This window comes from Balaenoptera borealis, assembly GCF_965194805.1.
Source record: "Balaenoptera borealis genome assembly, chromosome: X".
NCBI classification, from domain to species: Eukaryota; Metazoa; Chordata; class Mammalia; order Artiodactyla; family Balaenopteridae; genus Balaenoptera; species Balaenoptera borealis.
Window position 1 is genome coordinate 112,758,501 of NC_138881.1, and position 24,647 is coordinate 112,783,147.

General features: G+C 37.9%; 1 protein-coding gene across 8 annotated transcripts in view; it reads right to left on the bottom strand.

Annotated features, from left to right (window-relative positions):
• Nucleotides 1–24,647, bottom strand: part of PABIR2 (PABIR family member 2) — an 80,476-nt gene that overhangs the window by 46,764 nt on the left and 9,065 nt on the right. For 2 of the 8 annotated variants that reach the window (XM_082377978.1, XM_082377980.1), the window contains exons 8-10: nucleotides 23,767–23,831; nucleotides 21,198–21,294; nucleotides 9,782–12,527 (exon numbers count right to left, since the gene is read on the bottom strand). In XM_082377978.1, the coding sequence (XP_082234104.1) occupies nucleotides 12,383–12,527; nucleotides 21,198–21,294; nucleotides 23,767–23,831 (307 nt within the window). In that variant the 3' untranslated portion in view covers nucleotides 9,782–12,382. The other 6 variants (XM_082377981.1, XM_082377979.1, XM_082377983.1 and 3 more) reach the window with 5 other exon arrangements.

The following is a 24,647-nucleotide window of genomic DNA, read 5'->3' on the forward strand; positions in this document are numbered from 1 at the left end:
ATCAAAGCCTTTAAAAAAAATCCTGCAAAATGTTTTTCTGTGGTAAACTGCTACTAAGCAGCATGTTTATTTATATCGGCTATCAAAACTCCTAAAGACACACAAAGATAAGGAGAAAGCAGATTTGTAGAGTCTAACATACGTGATTTTTCTATAGTGCCTTTCAACTGAGCGAAATTTCAAAGTAACGTTTATTGGATCAATCTATAATTACTGTATGAGAGAAAACATGATCTATTACCAAGAGGCTCCTTTTACAATGACTGTCTGGGGGAAAGCCTGTTTTTCTGGGCTTGTGAAATCAAGTGACTCATTAAATTTCTGAGGTAAAAAATCAACATTTGGAGAAAGCCTTATTCTACATGTTAAAAATTAAGTGTAATAGAAAAATTCACCCGGGGTTTCTAGTGGTAGGGAGAAAAAAGACAACTGCTTAAGGGCTTATTAACAAATTCAATCGATAGGCACTCATAAACCTGCAGGCCCTCAGCTTAGAAGTGTGTTACATTTCAAACGTTTATTGGTATATTTATTTTTTGGTGCCTGCAAAGCATTTTCTTGAGGAAACAAAGCCACGGTGGTTAGAGTTCCAAGTTAATTCACAAAAGTAAAGCTAAAATACTGAAGGTTTGCAACGAAATTGTAAGAAGTAGTTTTAGTAATAAGATCAAACAAATGCTGGAATGATTTCAACAATAAATTATTTTTCAGTTTTCCTGTTTTGGTACATGAGAGAATAATTATAGAAAGATAAGAAAGGCGGACCTTTTCAAGCACTTTAGATATTAACATTTAAGTTCCCTTTAAAACTTGCAACTTTTTAAAATTTATGCTTATTGGCCATACTTGAAGTTTTACCTTAGTGAACAAATGGACACAAGATGGAAATTAGGGAGAAAAATTAGGAGAGGGATTTTGATATGGAAACTGGGCAAGAACTGAAGCAGAAGGGGGGAGAGGGAACTAAAGAAAACATAGGGGTTGCCTCCACTTCATTCATTCATTCATTCATTCGTTCGACCGTTAAGTGGCAGGCCCCATTGGTAAGTATAAGGACCCAGTAGTTCATCATTCATTCATTCATTCAACCATTCGCCCTCCTCTCCAAGTGACCCAGATAGTCAAGTTGACTGCATATTTTGAAAAAACATATTTGCATCTCTCATACTGTGTGTGAAGTTGGGTAGCTTTTCGTATATTTAAGGCTCATTTCTTCTGTGAACTGTGTTTTCATATTTTTGCCCATTTTCCTCTTGTGAGTTTTAGCCATCCCCCTGCTCTGGAATTTGAGTTCTTTATATATGTATTTGGGATATTAGCCATTTAGATAAGTATTTCTCCCAGTTTTGTTGTGTTTCTTTTGACTGTGCTTACGTGGTGTTTTTGTCTGTTTGTTTGTTTTTGTTGGGGTTTTTTTGCCACGCAACAGGTTTCTATTTTTATGTAGCTTTTACTTTTATGTAGTTGAAATTATCCATCTTCTTCATTGTATCTGGATTTGGAGTCATACTTAGAAAGGCTTTCCCTATACCCAGGTTATAAAGGATTTCATCCATGTTTTCTTATATTACTTACATGGTTTCATTTTTTAACATTTAGATCCATTTGGAGTTTATTCCAGTGTACAGTATGAGGTATGGAACCAAATTATCTATTTTTACAGCAATCCATTATCCCAACAGCATTTATTAAAAAGTCCATTTTTGCCCCAGTGATCTGGGTATACCACCTTTACTATATGTTAAATTTTACACTTGGGTCTATGTCTGGACTTTCCGCTTTGCTCCAATGATCTGTCTGTTCACGCACAGGTATAATATAATAAAGGTAACAGGTTATAACACGTTGGTATGCAAAAAGGGGGGCAGCTTTCTTTACAGAAGAATGCTAGCTAATAAATGTGGAAGGAATGACAGAATTAGTAAAATATTTTGCAGCCACCATCTTCAAAACTGACCCAGGGAGGCATCACTAATGGATGCTAAAACTATTGGGTGAAAGTTGTTGGGGAACAGGACATTTACATGGTCACATCTAATACTTTTTAAATACTAATTTGATATTAATTACAAAGGGGGAAAAGTACCTTTACAGTGGAGAAATCTGGAGAACACTACCTTGACTGAGTGACTGAACTTGGCATCACCAGTGGAACAACTGACATCATGTACCTCCTGATGTGATGCAATGGGAATCACCTATGTGGTATTCTTGCCAGAAAGATTTAACTAATCTAATGTTTAATTGAATCTAATCATGAGGAAACAATCCGACAAATCCGAACAACAGGACCTCATACAAGACAACTGGCCCAGACTCTTCAAAATGAGTATTTCATGAAAGATGAAAGAAAGTGGGGGGACTGTTCTACATTAAAGAAAACTAAAGAAACATGACAACTAAATGAATTTGCATGACCTTTGAGCCTGAATTTTGAATCCTCAATTGAAAAAAATAATATTATTTAATTCACAGTCCATATTCAGATTTCCCAAATTGTCCCAATAATCTCTTTTAGATCAGCCGAGCCCGGCTCTGAACAACAGAACCACCCACTCACCCATAGACTCATGAGAAAAAATGAACTATTTAGTTTTAAGTCACTAAGGTTTCAGGGGGAAGGAGAGGGAGATTACACAGTAATAGCTTATATAAATATGCTACCATTTGTGTGAAATTTTGGAAAAAAGAATATATTGATGAATTTGTTTACACATATGCAAACTTTCTCTGTAAGGATACACAGGAAAATAAAACCACAATTGCTGTGGGGAAGAGGAGCTATGGAGGCTGGGGATGAAGACAGGAGGGAGACATTTCATTTTCTGCCCTTTGGTACCTGTAGAATTTTAAACACATGAATGTATTTCCAATGAATGAATGAGTGAATGAATGAAATCTGTTTCTTTTACTCATGTCTTTCCAGAACCCTTGAATCATCTCTAGTGGTAATGGGAACTCTCATACCCTACTGATGAGAGTATAAATTGGTACAATCTTGGTGGGGTGGAGGTGTGGCTTTAAGAAATGCCTATAACGTAAGGTCAGACACTATAAAACTCTTCGAGGAAAACATAGGCAGAACACTCTATGACATAAATCACAGCAAGATCCTTTCTGACCCACCTCCTAGAGAAATGGAAATAAAAACAAAAAAAACAAATGGGACCTAATGAAACTTAAAAGCTTTTGCACAGCAAAGGAAACCATAAACAAGATGAAAAGCCAACCCTCAGAATGGGAGAAAATATTTACAAATGAAGCAACTGACAAAGGATTAATCTCCAAAACATACAAGCAACTCATGCAGCTCAATATCAAAAAAACAAAGAACCCAATCCAAAAATGGGCAGAAGACCTAAATAGACATTTCTCCAAAGAAGATATACAGATAGCCAACAAATACATGAAAGGATGCTCAACATCACTAATCATTAGAGAAATGCAAATCAAAACTACAATGAGGTATCACCTCACACTGGTCAGAATGGCCATCATCAAAAAATCTAGAAATAATAAATGCTGGAGAGGGTGTGGAGGAAAGGGAACCCTCTTGCACTATTGGTGGGAATGTAAATTGATATAGCCACTATGGAGAACAGTATGGAGGTTCCTTAAAAAGCTAAAAATAGAACTACCATACGACCCAGCAATGCCACTACTAGGCATATACCCTGAGAAAACCATAATTCAAAAAGAGTCATGTACCACAATGTTCATTGCAGCTCTATTTACAATAGCCAGGACATGGAAGCAACCTAAGTGTCCATCGACAGATGAATGGATAAAGAAGATACAATGGAATATTACTCAGCCATAAAAAAAACCGAAATTGAGTTATTTGTAGTGAGGTGGATGGACCTAGAGTCTGTCATACAGAGTGAAGTAATCAGAAAGAGAAATACAAATACTGTATGCTAACACATATATATATGGAATCTAAAAAAAAAAAAAGGCTCTGAAGAACCTAGGGGCAGGACAGGAATAAAGACACAGACGTAGAGAATGGACTTGAGGACGCGGGGAGGGGGAAGGGTAAGCTGGGACAAAGTGAGAGAGTGGCATGGACATATATACACTACCAAACATAAAATAGATAGCTAGTAGGAAGCAGCCGCATAGCACAGGGAGATCAGCTCGGTGCTTTGTGACCACCTAGAGGGGTGGGATGGGGGGGTGGGATAGGGAGGGTGGGAGGGAGACACAAGAGGGAGAAGATATGGGGACATAGGTATATGTATAGCTGATTCACTTTGTTATAAAGCAGAAACTAACACACCATTGTAAAGCAATTATACTCCAATAAAGATGTTAAAAAAAAAAGAAATGCCGATAAAATATGCAAATACATATGCAATACATAGACTATCTCCAGAAGAATCCACCAGAAGCTGATAACACCGGTTGCTTCTGAGGAAGGACCTTATGGGACTGGGAATCCAGGGTAGAAGGAAGACTGACTTTTCCCTATATGCCCTTTTTATTCTTTGAATTTTTATGCTGAACTTGTATTACCTTTTCAAAAGGAGCATAATAAAATAAAATGCACATATGCTTTGACTCAACTATCACTTCTAAAATTCTCTCCTGCAGAAATACTTACAGAAACAAAGATATTACTTGTGTATACTAATAAAGTATAAGGAACCTAAATGACCATCAGTTAAGGATTAGTTAAATAAATTATGGAATGTTCATACACGGGAATACTATACAATTGCTAAAAATGAACCCATAAATCATCACCCAGGCTGACATAGAATATTCCAGAAATCCGGGAGCATTCCCTAATGCCTGCATCCAGCCTTTCCCACCCGGTAAGTTACTACAAACTGAATAAACCCATGTAACCATCACCCAGGTCACACAGAACACTCCAGAACACTTGAGGCGCCCCCTAATGCCCACTTCTAGCCATTCGCCCCCTATAAATGATCACAAACAATAAACCCATGTAACCGGTCATCCAGATCACACAGAACATTCCACAGACCATCCAGCTTGTAATAATTCATCAAGCTGTACACTTTTTTGTATGTATGTTATACTTCAATAAAGTGTTAAAATATGCATGTGTGTCTGTTATAAATATGTTCACATATATATAGAAAAAGGTAATTAGGTATACAAATCAAACTATTTATGGATGAAAAGGCTATGGGGGGAGGCATTTATTTACTTTGCATACTTCTATAAGGTTTAAACTTTATAATGAATTTTTCCCTTCACAATTTATAATTTTAAAATGAATAAAAATAATGAAGAAAAACACTTTTAAAAAAGAAAATAATTTTAAACACTGCTATGAAATGTTAGTTTTGTCTTAGAGGAGGAAATATACAACATCAGGATTTTAAATCCTAAAATTCTTGACCACTACCTACAATAGCCAGTCCCCCGTCCTCCCAATCTGACCCCATAGGTCCTGGAGGGAGATGAGTGTCTGAAGAATAGATTCAGACAAAGAAACACTTACCTAGCTCAGTCTTTCACCTCAGACTTCAGTGTAGTCACGGAAAGGATTAGACTAAAACTTCCTTTTGCCCAAAGCGGGCAGGCCTCAGTGACCCAGACTAGAAGCTTCTTTCTCTGAGGGCTACATTCTGACCTTAGCTTTGGAGCTCTCACCACTACTTTAGTCAGAAGAGATGGTTAAGGAAACACACTGAAGGAAAACCACACCTAGGGAAGGCAAGAAACCATTTAGGGTGACTGATTGGTCCCAGTTTGCCCAGGATTTTCCTTGTGTTAGCACTGAAAGTCCCCAGAAAAGCCTCCAGTTCCAAGCAAACCAGGACCTAGGAAATCAGGTCTCAAGTGCTTTTTAGGCCTCTTCTCCCTGAGCCCCAACCAAGTTCCCCTTTGATCTACAAGGTGAGGGGGAGTGTCTTCTCCTCAGAAGCTAAAGGAGAGATGCCAGACTTCTCTTGCCACACTTCATAGGAGAAGAGCTAGCAGAATCAGAATCCCAGAAAGAGGCTCCAAAGAGGCACCCCAAAGAGCATTTCACACAGACTCAACAGCTTTTAACCTCTCCATACCAACAATTCCACACATCACTGTGACCCAATCCAATCCTGGATCAAAGTTCTGATTTATATTTTACTTTGAAGATTTTGGCTATATCTAGCTAGCTATTACTCACTCCTGTTTACTGAAGATGTTTCTCTTAGTGAACTCACTTTTTCTTTGTTATATTTATCTTTAAAATACATCTTTAAAAATATTATTTGCTAAGTTTATTTTAACAGAACACTTCACATCACTTTCATAAATGGAAAATTGGTATCACATGCCACAAACAGAAGGTACATATTAGGTACATATGAATAACTATTATCTAAACGGAGTACTCCTTGATGAAGATTCCTCATGCAAGTTTTCCTCAGGAATGCCTGGAACACAAGAAGCTTGGTGCTCCTCCTAGAGGTCAGAGTGTGTGGTTAGCACTGCTCTGGGAGTTCCTTCCATCTCCTTCTATAGGTTAACCCTCCCCCGTGACTTTCTTTCAGCTCCCTCTACAGGTTGGAGTGAGTATCTTTCAGCTCCCTCTGTGGGTTAGAGTGGGGGGAGGGGGGTTATTGTTCAACAAAATTTTATTGAGTGACTATTATGTTGTAGATACAGCACTGAGGATACAGGGGAGAACATGGGAACAACTTCGTATTGTAATTGAGCACGAATAGGGAAAGAAGAGAAAGACGAAGTTAGAAGATTTGGGCACAGACTGTACTGTCTGTCTCCATTTCCTAAACCCCTGTTTATTCAAGCCACTGCAATCTGACTTTTGTCCCTTCCACCTCACCAAAAGTACACTCATGAAAGTCTCTAGGGGACTTCCTAATGATCGGATCCAATGGGAAGTTTTGCATCCTCATCTTAAGTGACCCTGGACACGACTCCCTCCTTAGCTTTGCTGACAGCATTAGCTGGTTTCTCCAAGGTTTTCTCCTACCCCTCTTGCCACCCCAGCTCTCCTTCAACCTGCCTCTTGTATGTTGATGCTTGTCAGGATTTTGTCCTTAACCCTCTTCGCCATAAATCTCCCTTCTTACGTCTACACCCATAGCTCCCACCTACATAAGCTAAAGACTCCCAAATCCTGAAAGACCAGAGGTGCCTCTATTTCCCTCTCCAACCCCATTTCTCATGTTAGCAAATTACTTGTATGACTGTGAGGGTGCCTTGGTCTCTTCTTCCTGTAGCCTATTTCCCTCTCACTTCTCCCTCCACCTGAGGTTTGCTGTTCGATTCAGCTTCAGTGTTACCTATTCTGGGAAGGACTCCAGAAGCACAGCCCGGGCTATGCTGGGTGCTCTCCCTTTGTGCTCCCCAAAACACTAGAATCGGTGCTTCTAATGGTCAGTGTACTTCTGTTTATTCCACTAGGCTGGTCACCTTGAAGGTACTGACTGCATCTATATTTACAGTTCCCAGCACAGGGCTCAATAAATACTTTTAAATTGATGAATATAAGAAATCCATGAGCTATGAACAGGTAAACATGGAGGAAGAGAAGCTTGGGGATGGCTGGGGTGCGTGTGAGAAAGGGATATTTAAAACTTGAGTATTTAGAATACTATTCTCTTTCCCTTCCTCCTATGGAGGCAGCCGGGGCTGGAGGGGCCGAGAGGGCATTGATGTGTCAGGGTCAGAAATCGGTTACATACAGGAGAAATGAGCAATTGTATTGAGGATAAAGGGAAACAGGCTTGTCACTATCCGAGAATAGTTACAAATATGGATAGGACGGATGCTGGAATGAACCCATAGTGTTGAACTGGAATCGGAGATACCAGTTTGAACTCATGATCTTTAATAGATGATCAGATATACATATGTGTGTATATATAAATATACATTTACATGTATTTTCTGTGTTGAGAGGGCCTTTATTTATTAATATTATTATTTTTTTGGCCATGCCGCACAGCTTGCAAGATCTGTTCCCCGAACAGGGACTGAACCCAGGCCATGGCAGTGAAAGCCCAGAATCCTAACCACTAGGCCACCAGGGAAGTCCCGAGAGGGCCTTTAAACCATAATGCTCAAGTAGCAGTGATTATACCTAGTGCCTGTATTTTGGTAATTGTACCAAATACCATTCTCTATTAAAAGGAATCAAGGCTCCTTAGAGAAACAGCTGATCGCAGGGCTGGGGCAAGGAAAGTATGAATCTGGGACATCTTATGCCAGAAAGTAAAACACTGCTCAAAAAATGATAGATTTGCCAAAAGGACATAGCAGCCAGCTCGGAGGGACTCTCACTGTCCATATCTGAGATATGAATATCAAAAAAAAAAGTCATGGTTATGAATAAAAACCCACTGACTAAAATAGGAGTCCACGAGTCCACAATGATCAAATAAATGGTGGAGAAGGGAAACTTCTTCTTTACACTTGAATGCCAATTAATAGGTGTAGAAGGAATAAGGGAACTAGAGAGTCACCATTGGGTAGTCATCATAACACTAGCAGGCAAGAAAGAGCAACAGATACTAAAATTACTGGGGGAAAGTTTGATGAAAAACCAGGATATTTATAGTCTCAAAGTACTTCCACACAAAATATGTTACCAATTTCAAAGGGAAAACGCTAACTATGCAGTGGAGAAACACAGCAGACGCCTCCTTAACCAAAGGATCAAGGGTCACCAGTAATAGGACGAAGTGGTACCGTGTGCCTCCTGCAATGAGATGTTGAGAACACAACACCACTTCTGTGGTATTTCTGCCCAAAATGCATAACCTGAATTTAGTAACGAGGAAATATCAGTCAAACCTAAATTGAAGGCCATTTTTCAAAATAACTGGCTAGTACTTCTCAAAACTATGAGGATCACAAAAGACAAGGAAAGACGGGGGGATTTCCAGATTGAGGGAGACTAAAGACACATAATGACTAAGTGTAACACATAATCCTGGATAGAATCCTGGGCCAGAAGAAAATTTTTTTCCCTCTTGCTAAAAGAGCCTTATTGGGACCACAGGCAAAATATGAATGGGGTCTGTACACTAGGTGGGATAGTTTTGTATCAAGGTTAATTTCCTGATTTTGATAGCTGCAATGTGGTCATGTAGAAATGTCCTTGTCTTTAGGAAATTTACACTGAAGCACTTAAGAGTAATGGGGTATCATGTCTATATCTTATTCTCAGATGGTTCAGAAAAAATGTGACACACACATACAAATATACAAGACACATACAGACATACATACATACAAGCGAGTGGGAGGGATGGTAAAACTAATGTGGTTAAATATCAACAACTGAGGAACCTGGGTGAAAAATATATGGGAGTTCTTTGGGCTATTCTTGCAACTTTTCTGTAAGTGTGAAATAAAATAGTTCATGTATTTTTTAAATACTGAAAAGAAAAGTGAGTGTTTAAAACCTGAGTCATGCATGAAAGGCTTTTATTTTTTGCCTGTCTACCCACCCCCGCCATCTTGCTCCAAAAACAATCTAGAGTCCTATGAATATGTAAAAAAAAAAAAACACAAGATAAAATAAATCCAAAACAAGTAAGAAATATGTGTAGCCTTGGCAAGAACCTTCTAAATTGGCAAGAACCTTCTAAATTGTCAAATTCTACAAAATGCTCTTGAAAATTTGACAGATTATGTGGAGAGGTTTCTCTTTGTTTTGGGAAACAACCCAAACTTCAAAACAGCTATTAGTTCTTTTGTGTTCCCGATATCCTTTTATTCAAAACTTGACTGCAATTAGACACAGAGAATGCAATACTGGGATATGGATAGGCTTAAAAATTTTACAGAATTTTATGCATGTGTACACACTTTATTAAATTTGCACTCTAAGATATACACAAGGTCAGCAGTTCACAAAACTTCTTATTATTCCAAAAGCAGTTATCATGAAACACAGTGATTATATGTCAGTCAAGCAAAAAGAGCATCTATTAAATTTTCTTATCATATCATCTCTTATACTTGTTTTCAAATAGAAGCCTGAAATATGATATATTAGAATAGGAAGAGAGAATTTTACTTTATAACAATGATCACTTTTCAAATATTAGACTTTATATAAAAATAAAGGAGTACTGTCAACAAAGCTCACCTGAAGGTTAGCATGTCTATCTTTTATGTAATCCGAAACAACCCCTGCACAAACTTAACTTTCTAGTCACTTTAAACAATAAAAATGAACCTTGGCTTAAACAGTAAAGTCAGTTACCTTGCCTCCTAGTTCTCATAACAGAGGAACAATTTCATTTTCCTGTCCCAATTCTACCCCAAAATAAATTTATTTTATTTAAAATAAATTTAAATATCATTACATTCTAAAGGTTATGTCTTAAGAGTCCTAAATTAGAGCCAAAAAATGATGGCCAAAAGTGTCCCTTTAAGGCAAAGAAGACAGTAGAGAGCTAGTGGATAAATACCCTATAGGAGAAAACCATCTCTCAGTATTATATAGGCAGAGACTTTTAACATGGTTCTTTCACAAACAGAATAAATACACTGCATACCACTGATGTAATTTTTCTTTAAAATGACATACTAGAGAACAATCTTCATAATATATACATTCATGTTAGGTTTGAAGGATTATGGACTTTGCACAGATGAAAGTCAATATGAGAAATAAAGCCATTAATGGCCATTATGGCAGTTATCACAATTTAAAATAAACAACACAGCTGATGCTACAACAGAACTACTTACTGCAAGCTAAGTGATGCTCTCTTATAATTCAGAGAGAATAGGTTTCCCTTCAAGCCCTACAGTATTACTAGTCTGTGGGTACCCTCAAAGCACATCATCTTCCTTTAAAATTCAACGACCTTTGCCTTCAAAAGACACAAATGCAGTAGTTTTCATTTCTTACATTCATTTAAAAATGGAATATTATGGTCCTAGCAGGCAAATTTGCATGTTAAATGCAGACAATCCAACCACGATGTCTGACCATTAAAAGAAATCTATCACAACAGACATTTTGCACACAGTTTTAAATAATAAATAACACGGCAATAGATTACACTCAGGTTTTAAAATAGCTCTATCGGGATTTTCCTCTTTTAAATGTTAAATAACTTATGGTACCGCAGACTTACTATCATGTACACTGTTGACAGCTCAAACAGCTTCTTAAAAGCAGAATGCACGATGACATGGACTTTGGCAGCTCCTAAAAGCTTCCTCGTAGATATTAAACTGCGCTTCCTATAAGGCAGCATGTATAAGAACTGGACTCTGATTCTGGGGGCAACACAATAACCAAAATACAGTCGACAACACCACTCACCACACAACAAAACAAACAACTCCAATGACGAAAAAGTAATCAGAAAGAAGCAGCAATCAAAACGGTATGTGGCAATCAGACACAGAGCCCCTTTTCTATCCTACCTTATGATATACATCTTTACAGCATGACACTGAACCCCAAGGCCCCTCAGGCCTCATTACACCACCCAAGACAAGCTGTCAAGCTCCGTGTACACTTTTCTACACAGTGGTTTGTGTGTAAATAACATTATTCATTCATTTGTAGATGCTCCACACATCTGGTCAAGGCAGGAATTTCTTCTCCTTGATAACACCACCTAGAAACATTAACAATATTTTATATATTCCTTAGGGCAACAGGTTTGAGGAGAACAATATCAACTGGGGTAGCTAAGTCATAAGAAGCTGTGGTGACTAATCCCGGCATCCTGTTAAGTCCGTTTACATTCTCAGCACTAAAATCAATCCTTGTATCCTACACTCCAACAGCAAAGAAGCAATATGCACAGTAATGAAAGCAACGACATGTTTTTTCCCCTTTGTGAGAAATGGCAAGGAAGCAGCTCAAACAGGAAAGGGAAACAAAATAATGTACTTTAAGCTGATGCAGAAAAATAAAAATTTATATCAAAAGCAACTCATCTAATATTGTGAGATAAAGAGATTTGAGACTTATGTAGTCAACAGAGAACAACAACAACAAAAATCTCTCAAGCAAGAGAATTTCTGATCAACTCTAGCTGTCATGACACTGCTGGGAAAAAGAACCACTGTCGAAAATACATATTAGTGCTTTCCTTAAATGTATAGGCTCTAAAATAGGTGCTCTTTGAAGCACTGAGGAAAAAAAAAATATATATATATATATATGTACTCTAAGCAATCAAAAATGAGTATTTGAGATTTCATTACTAGTTCAAAATGAGATCAGCAAAAAGAGACCTAAGTAAGGTTACTACACTCAAAAAATCAAACTTTAGAGAAGTGCCAAAAAAGAACGGCATCAAAATGGTTTAGATCAGTAACACTTTAATCCTCATTACGGATCAAAGTTCCCTGTGTTCCTCCCTGAATGTTTTCTGCAGGAAACAGCAGTTAGAACACTGAATCAGAAATGGGTAAGTCACTTGGGTGAGAGATCATCCATCAAGATGAACGGAGAGCATGAATTGGAGCATGCTACTGGAGCCTCTGCGGTTGTGCTGCCTTTAGCCAGTGAGTCTGAGGACAAGCCACTGCTGCTACTACTGCCATCCAAAATATCTGAACTGAGGACAAAGCAAAAAGAATTATAAGCAGATGCATCTATCAGGGTAAAGGCAAACATAACATGCAATGACATGGTTTCAAGAACTCACGGATCAGTACAGCATTGGTAAATCATAAAAAGCATAAAAGCAACAGCAAAACTAGAGAATGTACTATATTCAGATACCTGGGAGAGGACAATGTCAGAGAAATCCCAAGTTAAGACACGCAAGGTTCTGTATCATTTGGGTGCTCTCCTAGAGGCACCAGAAGGTCCAACATACCAGTAAGTGTTCCTCTTGACATGTCATGGTTTCCGTGAGGGAGTTCCCCTACCTTCAGCTCAAGCGATTTCTACCCTTATATTTCTCTTCTTTAAAAATTTTTTTTAATTTTTATATTTCTCTTCTTACCTTCAGCCTTCGAGTAAGAGGAGCGGTTACTCGCTGAGGTACCCTGGACTGTCGGAAGTATTCTAGCAAGTATACTGCTTCATGGTCCTTCCATTCCAGAACAGTCTTTCAACTGCTCTAGATTTTATCACTTCCTCACTCCCAAGAGGCCTTCGACTCAAATACACATTTTTTTTCTAATTTCCTCCATTATTTGCCTTTTATGTTCTTCTCATTTTATGAATTTCTTAGACTATTTCCTTTCCTCTTGCTTTCAAAACTCAAAGGTCTCCCTCCTATTTCTAAAAGACTTGTTTCTTTGATCCCTTCAGTTAACTTCCAGTCAAGCTTCTAATAGGAATGCTCTATATCCACAGACCCAATACCCTCACAGCCCATTTGCCTCTTTAATCCTGACAACTGGCTTCTGCTCCTGTCCTTCCACTAAGACTCCTGATCTGGTCATCAAGAGCCTCTAGAACCCAACCTGGGGATACCTGACCCATCCAGCCCAGGCTCCCAGGGCTCCCAACAATCAAGCCAGCCTGCCTCATGAATCTGGCTACAGACTTTAGCATTCACAATTGCCAGCCTTCACAATATGACATGAGGCTGCCTTCCTGGCTATGATACCCATCAATACAACATGTAAGCTCCGTGCTCTATATTTGGCCCGAATTCACTCATTCAGTCATTTCATTTCTTCTAATATTTACTGAGTACCTACCAAGTGCAGAATGTATGCCAGATATTAGAAATACAGTGGTATATAAGACAGACATGATCCCTGCCCTCATCTAATTTACAGTATAGTACAGGAGACAGTTATATAATCATGCTAATAAATATATAATTATAATTTGTGATCAAAGCAGTAAAGATACAAGGGACTCTGAGAGTGTATAACATGGGTGACCTGATCTAATTTGGAGGAATACGGAGGAACAAGCCTCCCCCAAAGTGATATTTGAGCAGTTGTCTGAAAGATGAGTAGGCCTTAACTGGGTAAAGTTGGGGAAGAGGCAAGGGTATTTCTAGGAGCCAAAACCAGGCTAGTATGGCTATAGCACAGAGAGCAAGGAGAACATGATGAGAGAAAGCTGGCGAGGGAGTCAGACAGTTTTAGGATTTACACAGACATACTTTTTTATTTTTGAAAAGGAAACAAAGCATAGAATTGGAGAAGGACTTGTGAATCAGCAAATATAGGTTCTAGTTTAAGTTTGATCACTAGCTCCTTTGCAAAAGCCCATCCTGGTCTAAACTGCCCTGAAACTCAATATTATGTCTTTAATATTATCGTTTTTATGAATTTCCAAGTTAATGTATTCCCACCGTTAAGCAACCTATGATACATTTGGAAGTTTCTGGCCTCTGTACCACCCTTAATAAAATGTAACTTCCCCCAACCCAGCTTCTCTACTCTTATATTTCTTCAAAATGTCATTTCTTTCTTTTGCCTGTGGATTGTTTTCAGATGGAAACAGAATACAAATAGGCTTTGGAAAAGTAAAAATATCGGGTTGGCCAAAAGGTTCGTTCAGTTTTTTCCATAAGATGGCTCTAGTAGCACTTAGTCATCCTTAACTTCATTCGAAACAATTTTGTTAGACTGTGTTGTGACAGCTGTCGTATCAGCGTGCATTTAAAAAATATCAAAATTGGTGAATTTTTGTGTAGCCATTTTAATATTGAAGATGGAAGAAAATAGCAACATTTTCGGCATATTATGCTTTATTATGTCAAGAAAGGTTAAAAACACAACTGAAACACAAAAAAAGATTTGTGCAGTGTATAGAGAAGGTGCTGTGACTGATCAAACGTGTCAAAAGTGGTTTGCAAAGTTTTGTGCTGGAGATTTCTCGCTGGGCGATGCTCCACAGTCGGGTAGACCAGTTGACGTTGACAGTGATCAAATTGAGACATTAATTGAGAACAATTAATGTTATACCACGCGGGAGATAGCCGACGTACTCAAAATATCCAAATCAAGCACTGAAAATCATTTGCACCAGCTTGGTTACGTTCATCGCTTTGATGTTTGGGTTCCACGTAAGTTAAGCGGAAAAAAAACTTCTTGACAGTATTTCTGCATGCAATTCTCTACTTAAATGTAATGAAAACGTTCTGTTTTTAAAACAAATTGTGACAGGCGATGAAAAGTGGATACTGTACAACAATGTGGAACGGAAGAGATCGTGGGGCAAGTGAAATGAACCACCACCAACCACACCAAAGGCCGGTCTCCATCCAAAGAAGGTGATGGTGTGTATATGGTGGGATTGGAAGGGAGTCCTCTATTATCAGCTCCTTCTGGAAAACCAAACGATTAATTCCAACAAGTACCGCTCCCAATTAGACCAACTGAAAGCAGCACTTGACAAAAAGCGTCCAGAATTAGTCAACAGAAAACGCATAATCTTCCATCAGGATAACGCAAGACAGCATGTTTCTTTGAGGACCAGGTTTCTTTGTTACAGCTTGGCTGGGAAGTTCTGATTCACCCGCCGTATTCACCAGACGTTGCACCTTCGGAGTTCCATTGATTTCTGTCTTTACAAAATTCTCTTACTGGAAAAAATTTCAATTCCCTGGAAGACTGTAAAAGGCACCTGGAACAGTGCTTTGCACAAAAAGATAAAAAGTTTTGGGTAAATGAAATTATGAAGTTGCCTGAAAAATGGCAGAAGGTGTGGAACAAAACAGTGAATACGTTGTTCAATAATGTTCTTGGTGAAAATGAAAAATATGTCTTTTAGTTTTACTTAAAAACCGAAGGAACATTTTGGCCAACCCAATAAAAATGGAAACAGTATATTCCACAGTCCTCCTACTCTATACTTTCTGCTGTCAAATGCATCATTAATAATACCACTTTTAAGTAAGAAGTTTGGAAAATTTAGCTGGCTCTGGTATTTTTTCAACCAAATGGCAAAATGGGTCTAAAATATGAATTATTCAAAGTACTGAAAGAAAGTTGCACAGATAATCTAAGACATTGGAAAATCAAAAGACCTTTATATTTGCCTTTGGAACATATATGTGATTTTCCTCCTGCAGCATTTTGCCTAGACTAATACTAAAATGAATTTACTTTCCTAAAGCACATATTGGCTGGGAAGCCGAAGGACACGCTCTCTGCTACTTGGCAGGAAGAAACAGGCTTAGATTAGAATTTGGCCACCAAGCAGATAATCTGAATATAAATACTTTCTTATTCCAACCAGACTTATGGTGAGCCCTGGGTTAAAAGATTCCATTTGCCATAAAACCTGCTTGCTTAGGTGAATCCTGTATTCATTCAAAAACATAGAACGTGACTCGCTGTGAAATCTGTCTTCTAATGCTGTTGATTACCTTAAAGAAATAAGCTAATGGGGAAGTTACCAAGAAAAAAATGAGTCTGAACATTTCACTTCATATATTTTTTCAAGAATATATATTTTTCAAGAATTTCTTCTCAATTATTAACTGTAAACATATATAATTGTGTTTCATTGACAGAAAAATAGCATACTTGCATTTAGTCTCCAGTGCAATTTAAATTCAGAGCCTGGTAAAACTTTAACCAGGTATTTTCACTAAACTAAAATCTCGTTTCTGTTCTAATTAATCTGGCACTACTATACTTGGTCCTGGAAGCAGTGACTACAGGTCACAAATTACCCACTGTTAATATATCCACAAGCAAGACTTAACGTGATTTTGTAATTCCAGAGAGATCACTGTACAAAAGTGATTTTCACTGTGTCTGCTATTAAACCTTCTACCAGGGCTTCAAAAAGCAACAAAGCGTGGTCCAATTTAAGTTTCTCTCTTTTTTTCTTTCCTAGTTTAAGCTCTGATGGAGGTGCTAATGAGCCTTAGACTAGTGGCCCAAAGCCAAACAACGGCAGGAAAGCAAAGGACTTAGACAATTCAAATTGGACACAGGAGTACGTGAAACAAAAGTAAACTAATTCATTTCAGCCACTGACTATACCAATTGAGGCAGTATTTGAACCACACCACCAAAAATACTTATGACAGCTAAAGTAGTGCCCTCTGTCTAAAAAAACTAAGGGAGAAAGTATAAGGGAATCATTAAAACATTCAGTGATAAAGTAACAACAAAATTAGCTTGTCCAGTGTGACTCATGCTATCACCCATCTGGTGGAGCCACTCTTGTGCCTTGTCCAGTCAGTAAACTGGGTTCTATCAGATAAATGGCAGGCAGGTAAATACGCTAGAAATCAGCCGCAGCCCTATCAGCCCCAGCACAGATTTTAGTATAAGGTAAGACTACAGGGCATCCCCCTACCCCTTGGTGTGGGTTAAACTGGTCCATAGGGTTTGTTCTCTACTCTCTACTATCTTACCTTACGAAGACCCAGCATTATCTTGCTGTATAGCCTCTAGGTTTTTAAGATCACATAGTTAAATGTGATCAGTTCCACTGTCACTTTGGGGATAGGAGTTTTAAAGTATCAGCACATAGGGATGTAACGTACAACATGATCAAGATAATGAACATGGCTATACGTTATAAATGAAAGTTAAGAAAGTCAAATCCTAAGAGGTCTCATCACAAGGAGAAAATTCTTTTTCTATTTCTTTAATTTGGTATCTATATGAGATGATGGACGTTCACTAAACTTATTGTGGTCACCATTTCATGACGTACGTTAAGTCAAGTCATTATGCTGTACACCTTGAACTTATACAGTGTTGTATGTCAATTATACTCAATAAAACTGGAAGAAAAAAATTTTAATTAAAAATACTACTCTTTAATCACCAGAAAAAGAATATCAGCACAGAAGTCTAAGCTGCTCATATAAACATCTTCAAGTATATGTGAACATTTCTGTCATAATAAATAATGATTACCTTATTCTTTGTACATGTAACATACTCATGATAAAATTTTCTTGCCGTGACACATACATTAAAAATAATGTTAAAAATCACTGAGATAAGTCTAATGAAAAATGCTAAAATAAAACCATAAAGGTTAAGTCAGCAGTCCTGTTAACACTAAGGCACTGGGCAAGAAATTTCATGGAAGACTTTTTCCTTTTCTGTAGGAGAAATAGACTATCACTTAATCTTCACTACATGGCTAGCAGCCCTGAAAACTCCTTTATTTTATATGCCACAGATAGTCTTATTCCCAAAAGAATGAGGAGCAGAACAGTTCCCAGCATGAAAAAAAGAATCAAAGCGCCATGTAAAGGTGTACTTCCGAGCTACGGTCAAACTCTTGATGTTCCTAAGGACTAAATGCAGAATGACATAATTCCTACCTTGTGGTTAACAAAGTTCCCCAGATTTAGTTGGCAAAGATTGAAGAATTTTTAGTAAAAAATAGGTTTATAGGGCTTCCCTGGTGGCACAGTGGTTAGGAATCCACCTGCCAATGCAGGGGACACGGGTTCGAGCCCTGGTCCAGGAGGATCCCACAAGCCGTGGAGCAACTAAGCCCGTGCGCCACAACTACTGGGTCTGCACTCTAGAGCCCGCGCGCCTAGAGCCTGTGCTCCACAACGAGAGAGGCCGCCGCGATGAGAAGCCCGTGCACCGCAAGGAAGAGTAGCCCCCGCTCGCCACAACTGGAGAAAGTCAGCACACAGCAATGAAGACCCAACAAAGCCAAAAATAAATAAATAAAATAAACAAATTTTAAAAAAAAGATTCAATCACTAAAATAAATAAATAAATAAATAAATAAATGGGTTTATAAAAAGGAGGCCCACTATTCCTTTGCATAGCAGTTGGCACACCAGACACAAACTCCATATGGGTCAACACTCAAACTTCACACTTATTGACAATTTATACTTCAAAGATGCAAGCTTTTAAAGATCATTATCTACCGTATAAACTTTAAAGTTTTAAAACCCATCTCTTCTTTATGGAGTGGGGCAGGGAACAAACTATAATGATTGAAATGATGAGATAATACCTACTGATGATCTGATACCTTTTCTCTCCCTAAAATGTATAAAAATGGTTTCCTTAGTTATCGAGTAGATTGTTATCCTTGGCAACAGCTAGCTCCTGTCTCTGCCCCCATTTCTAAGAATATGGATGTCTGGTCAATGAAGCTGCTTTCAAGAGATAGGAAAAAAAAGTTTCTGCAAAAGCAGAATCCAATTTTACATATCATGAATAACTCATATTTAAATTCTGTTAATTTTAAGACATAAATGTCAGCAATCTTAGTACACAAGGTGTTGCAAAAGTCTTAGTGCGACTGTCAGCTTTAACAGCCTCAGAAGTCCAGATGCTCCAAACTTACTAAAATCATCGCTTGAAAGTTTAATCACCTAAATATCTTTGACACTGAGTTTTGTGAATTTTGAGTAATAAGTTTCTTTTTAATATATTACTTGAGCCATATGTTGGCTTGTTAGCACTCTATGAGCAGTCACGAATAAAGCAAATCTCTCCAGTGTGAGGCGACACTTTTTGTGTTTACAGATCAGAAGTGCCCTTCATCCCCAATGTTGATGTTCCCAGGGCTCCCACAGCCAGTCACATGTCTACGGAGAATGGACGTGGTGGCAATAGAAATAGAAGCCTCATGGGAGTTCCCTGGTGGCCCAGTGGTTAGAATTCTGGGCTTTCACTGCCGTGGCCTGGGTTCAACCCCTGGTCAGGGAACTGAGATTCTGCAAGCCACGTGGCACGGCCAAAAAAAAATAAAATAAATAGAAGCCTCACAACAGCCACCATCATAGACAGCTTAGGTTGTGCTGCTCAGAGGAATAAACGTCTGAACAACGGGAGAAGACCCTTGGTAAATGCCATATATTCTCTGTCCTTCCTTACTCATTAGTGTGAACCTGTCTCATAGCATCAAGCACAGTCAGCCTACAGCAATATTTTAAAAAAAAATCACCTCACCCTGTATGTTTTTAGCTTGGCGAATGCTTTCATATCTTTTAACATGAACTTGGTTAGTTGGTTAGTAACTGCGTAAGGAAATCTATTTGTAATGTCATGTGCCTATATTAAAACACACTTTACCATAAAAGTGATACGCAGTTTCCACTCAGTATAGAGTTTCACCCACTAGTCCTCTTGACAAGCTTTAGAAGTTTTCTCTTTGCAATCATCTACATACCTGGAAAGGCATTCTGTACCAAATTTAGCACTGAGCTACCAAGGACAGACAGGGATGAGAGAGAAGAGAGAGTGTGGGGCTGAAAATAGCTAGAACTATCTAAAAGGCATCTGTTCCAAGGTTAGAATGGTACTGATCAACGAGTCTAATGAGCTAGAATAATCTGTGACTTCTTGGGTCAACTAGAAGTAGAGGTTACCTTGGACAAAACAACGAATAAGTGATTTGGAAAGAAGGAATCGTCAGTCTGTATAACTTATAAGTGGCTTAACAGGATTCTTCCATTTAGAGAGCACCATCTTTTTTATTTTAAAGTGAACGCCCTCTGGGGTTCTTAAAAAAAAAAAGAACCTTAGCCATAAAATTCAGGGAACAAAAAGTTCTGCAAGGCACTACACAATGGCACCCAGAACATGGGTGCTCAGTAAGTTGACTGAAACGTACTGAAAGATTTCAAAATATCACCTGGCCACTGCTATTATCCCTTTCTCTTCCTTCCAGTACGTATGTTGGCATCCAAGTACTCAACTCATCCTAGTACTCAAATTCGGGTACAGGAAAAGAAGTTAACTTACACACAAAAACACGAAAGGGCCTTAAGTTAGACATCTAAACTCGGCTGAGTAAGACTAAAAGACTAAAAAACAGTTATGTGAACAGACCACAGGAATCTTCAAGTGTTACTATTTAAACGAAACCTTAGTTACTATTGTGATGGAACACCCCAAAATTTTCAAAAAGATTTTATAACAACAGATAGTGCTGTTTAGAAAAGGCCATGCTTAAGAGAATGCTGGTGTTCTCTGCTAAGTTAAAAGGATATAATACAAAAGGCAGGCAGAGCAGCTACAATCAAGGCATATTCCCCAGGGCAACCCAGAAGCTCCTTCTCATGCCATCCAGCTGTTGACACTCTCCCACACCATTAGCACCTATTGAGAGGCTGACCTAACAGGAGCTAGGCATGAAGGTAAAGGTGCCAAAAAGATACACGCACTTCCAAAGGAAGTCCTGTTGACTTTCAAACGATCTGGTTTCTCACACTGTCTACATCTCCATGGAGATTTCACCTCTAGGGAGCATGGATAAAAAGTTGAACATGTTTTAAATGATCCCAATATACTTTTGCTGTGGTTCTTTTCAAATACATCATTCCCTAGTATCCTTTGGATTTTATTTCATTTTTTACCATGAACTGAGATCAGACAATTGTGCAGCCTCCGGAGACAGCATAGTGGTAGTGCCTTGGAAGAGCCTCTTGGGCTGGCTTTCGGTCTCCATTTCACCTAAAACAGAAAGAGATGATGCTACCGTAAAGCAATTTTACAGATACAGGCTTGCTGCTAAAATGGGGTGATCTTTGTTTAATCAAAGATCAGAATACTTCAAGCTGTTACTTGAAAGCTATTTTTCCATGTGCTTTAATGTAGAAGAAATATACTGCCACATAAACTCAACTAAAAAGTCAGCAGCCCTAAAAATACCTTCTCATTTATTGTATGTAGCATGCTGCCCATATAGTCAGGTTCTTAAATAGAAGAGTAGAACACTGATTGCATTAGGCAAAATGAATCAAGACTAATAACCACAGCAGAAATAAAGTATCCCCCAATAGCTGAAGCTCACGGTGAATAATAATTTATGCTAGATGATTAGTAAAGACTCTTGACTTTATATATTTTAATATCAGAACATTTCCTGAGTTGAAGTCAAATGGATTCAAAAGCATGCAGTCTGATAAAGAGCATATAAATCAAAGGTTGCTTTAGGCTACTTAGTGAAAATGAAGATTAGAAAATATAAGTTTGAAAGCACATCTGTAATTGAAAGCAATTATTAATTAATTCACAAAATTGATGTTGTACTGGCTACTTCAATCCCACAGATTTTCTCAGAACTGGGAATAGAAAAACTTTGCATCAGAAGAAATAATGCTTAGCATTTTGCCACTGGGAGTGCAAAGACTAACAACCCTAAATTAGACAGAAAAGCCCCTTTTCAAATAAGCTATGATTTAAAACATGCACATACCTTGGTTTCGAAGCTCTTTATCTGAGCTTTAAAATTGAACGTTAAAGACAATTTAATTCATGGGCCTATCTACACTCCATTAAGAAATTAGCAACCATGAACTTAAACCTCTACAAGATTCTTATGATGGAAAAAGACCAAGGAAGAACAAATGCAACATTCATTTTTCCCCATATTATTAATTAATTCATATTATCTTTCCTCTGGAGCTATTCTGAAAATTACTGAAATTCAAGAAAGGTTATGTTTTCATTTGCTTTTTTCCATGCTTTAATATGCGGCTTTTCAAAGCTGCTGCCGGGCTTTCAACACCTCATTAGCAAAAGACTTTAGCCCTTTTTAGCAAGGAATCCCTCCATCTGCTGGTATATTTTGGGATAGCTTTGAAACTGAACAACCATACTACATTATTCCATCAACTTCCTACAACATATTTAAAATTAATACTAATAACTATACTAGCTTTAATTTCCAAGTTTTATTTTCACATAATAGCTCCTGAGAAGGTTCTTCGGATTGTAAATAATTCCTTGCAGCCTTAAGGAAAAAGACTATTAGTTTATAAAATAAAATTTATTCACTAAATACAAACATTGTCACTGTATCAGCATTTATTCCCCAGAGCACACCATCTTTAATTTTAAGTTGTCTGAAATATAGCACTTTTTGAATCTGTGTATGATGCTATACCACTGGAAAGTCTTCGCTGAAGCTGCAAGTATCCGTTTACCTAACATTAGAAGAGTTGATTTGTTTACTAGCTCCAGAGGTGATCTGCACAAAAAAAACCACTTACTGAATTGCTTTTTTAAAATGATCATTAAAACTCTCATTTAAAATGACATCCAACACTTGTAATCATGTGGTCATATCCCCAGGAATAATGACTAAACCCATGTTAAATTTCTTTGCCTTTTTTTTAATAGACTCCATTGGGTGCCCTCTATAAGCATCTAAAACTAGCACTGAGTGAGATCATTTTCGTTTAGTGCTTTGTGGTTTAAAATAAGGTAATTAAGAGAGCACCCCTTGGGAGTTTGGGGCTAGTAGATGCAAACTGTTACACATAGAACAGATAAACAACAAGGTCCTACTGTAGAGCACAGGGAACTATATTCAATATCCTGGGATAAATCATAATGGAAAAGAATATAAAAAAGAATGTCTGTCTGTGTATAACTGAGTCACTTTGCTGTACAGCAGAGATTGGCACAGCATTGTAAATCAACTCTACTTCAATAAAAACATTAATTAAAAAAAGAAAAAAAAGAAAGTGTATTTCTTATAAACCACACACACAAAAAAAGAGAGCACCCTATTATATCAAAAACCCTATAGAGACTCAAATGGGAGGCATCATTTGGTGGTGACTTATATTTGAGCATACAGCATGTGTATGGACTTATTTGCTATGACATTAACACATATTTCTGCAATGTATCAACTTATATCTCTTTTATATTCAGATCACTGAGAGGCAAAATTTCTGGAATATATATTGATATTATGAATATCTGAATAAGATTCAGTTATGGAGTGTAAAAAAATATAGACAGTATCAAATAACTAATTCCCAGAATTTAGAATCAGTAAAGCATACATTGGAAAGAATATTTCACTATTTCTTTAGAAGAAAGGAGTCATGCCTTGAACTAATTTCAGACAGAAATGCTAATTTGTAATTCAAGCTAGACTACATTTAATAGCAGAAGGGGGATGACACATACCTTTTCTTTTAAGAGGACCAAGAACACTGGGCCTAATGCACTTGACTGGACTCTGGCTTCTCCTGCTTTAAAGAATAAACAAACAGGATGACATTAAAGTACTTTTGGCAAATCAATAAAATTGACAGACACATAGGGAGAAATGGACAACGCCTGTGTTGAAGGTTGAGTGCATGATCTGACCTGGCATATGACAATCTGGAATAACATGGCATTTTAAGCTATTTTAAAAACTCGTGGGCTTCCCTGGTGGCGCAGTGGTTGAGAATCTGCCTGCCAATGCAGGGGACACGGGTTCGAGCCCTGGTCTGGGAAGATCCCACATGCCGCGGAGCAACTGGGCCCGTGAGCCACAATTACTGAGCCTGCGCGTCTGGAGCCTGTGCTCCACAACAAGAGAGGCCGCGATGGTGAGAGGCCCGCGCACCGCGATGAAGAGTGGTCCCCACTTGCCGCAACTAGAGAAAGCCCTCGCACAGAAACGAAGACGCAACACAGTCATAAATAAATAAATAAATAAATAAAAGAACGTGAATTTCTAAAAAAAAAAAAAAAATAGCTTTAAAAACTCGTTTTCTAAGACAAAATATCCACAACAGCTTTAAAAAAAGATAAACCTTCTTAATAAGTTGTTTGGGATTTTGACTGGTCTACAATCTTAAAAAAATTTTTTTCCTTATCCTTATAAAGAATATATTTTCAAGTGTGTGTGTCCCCTCTGAACATAAACTGGCATAAGTCTCAAAAAAGTAAATATGGTAAAATGTTAATGGTAGAATATATAGGTGGTAGGTATATGGACGTTCACTGTGAAATTCTTTCAGATTTGCTGTTTGAAAATTTCCATAATAAAATGTTGGGGAAAAAGTTCACCAAAGAGA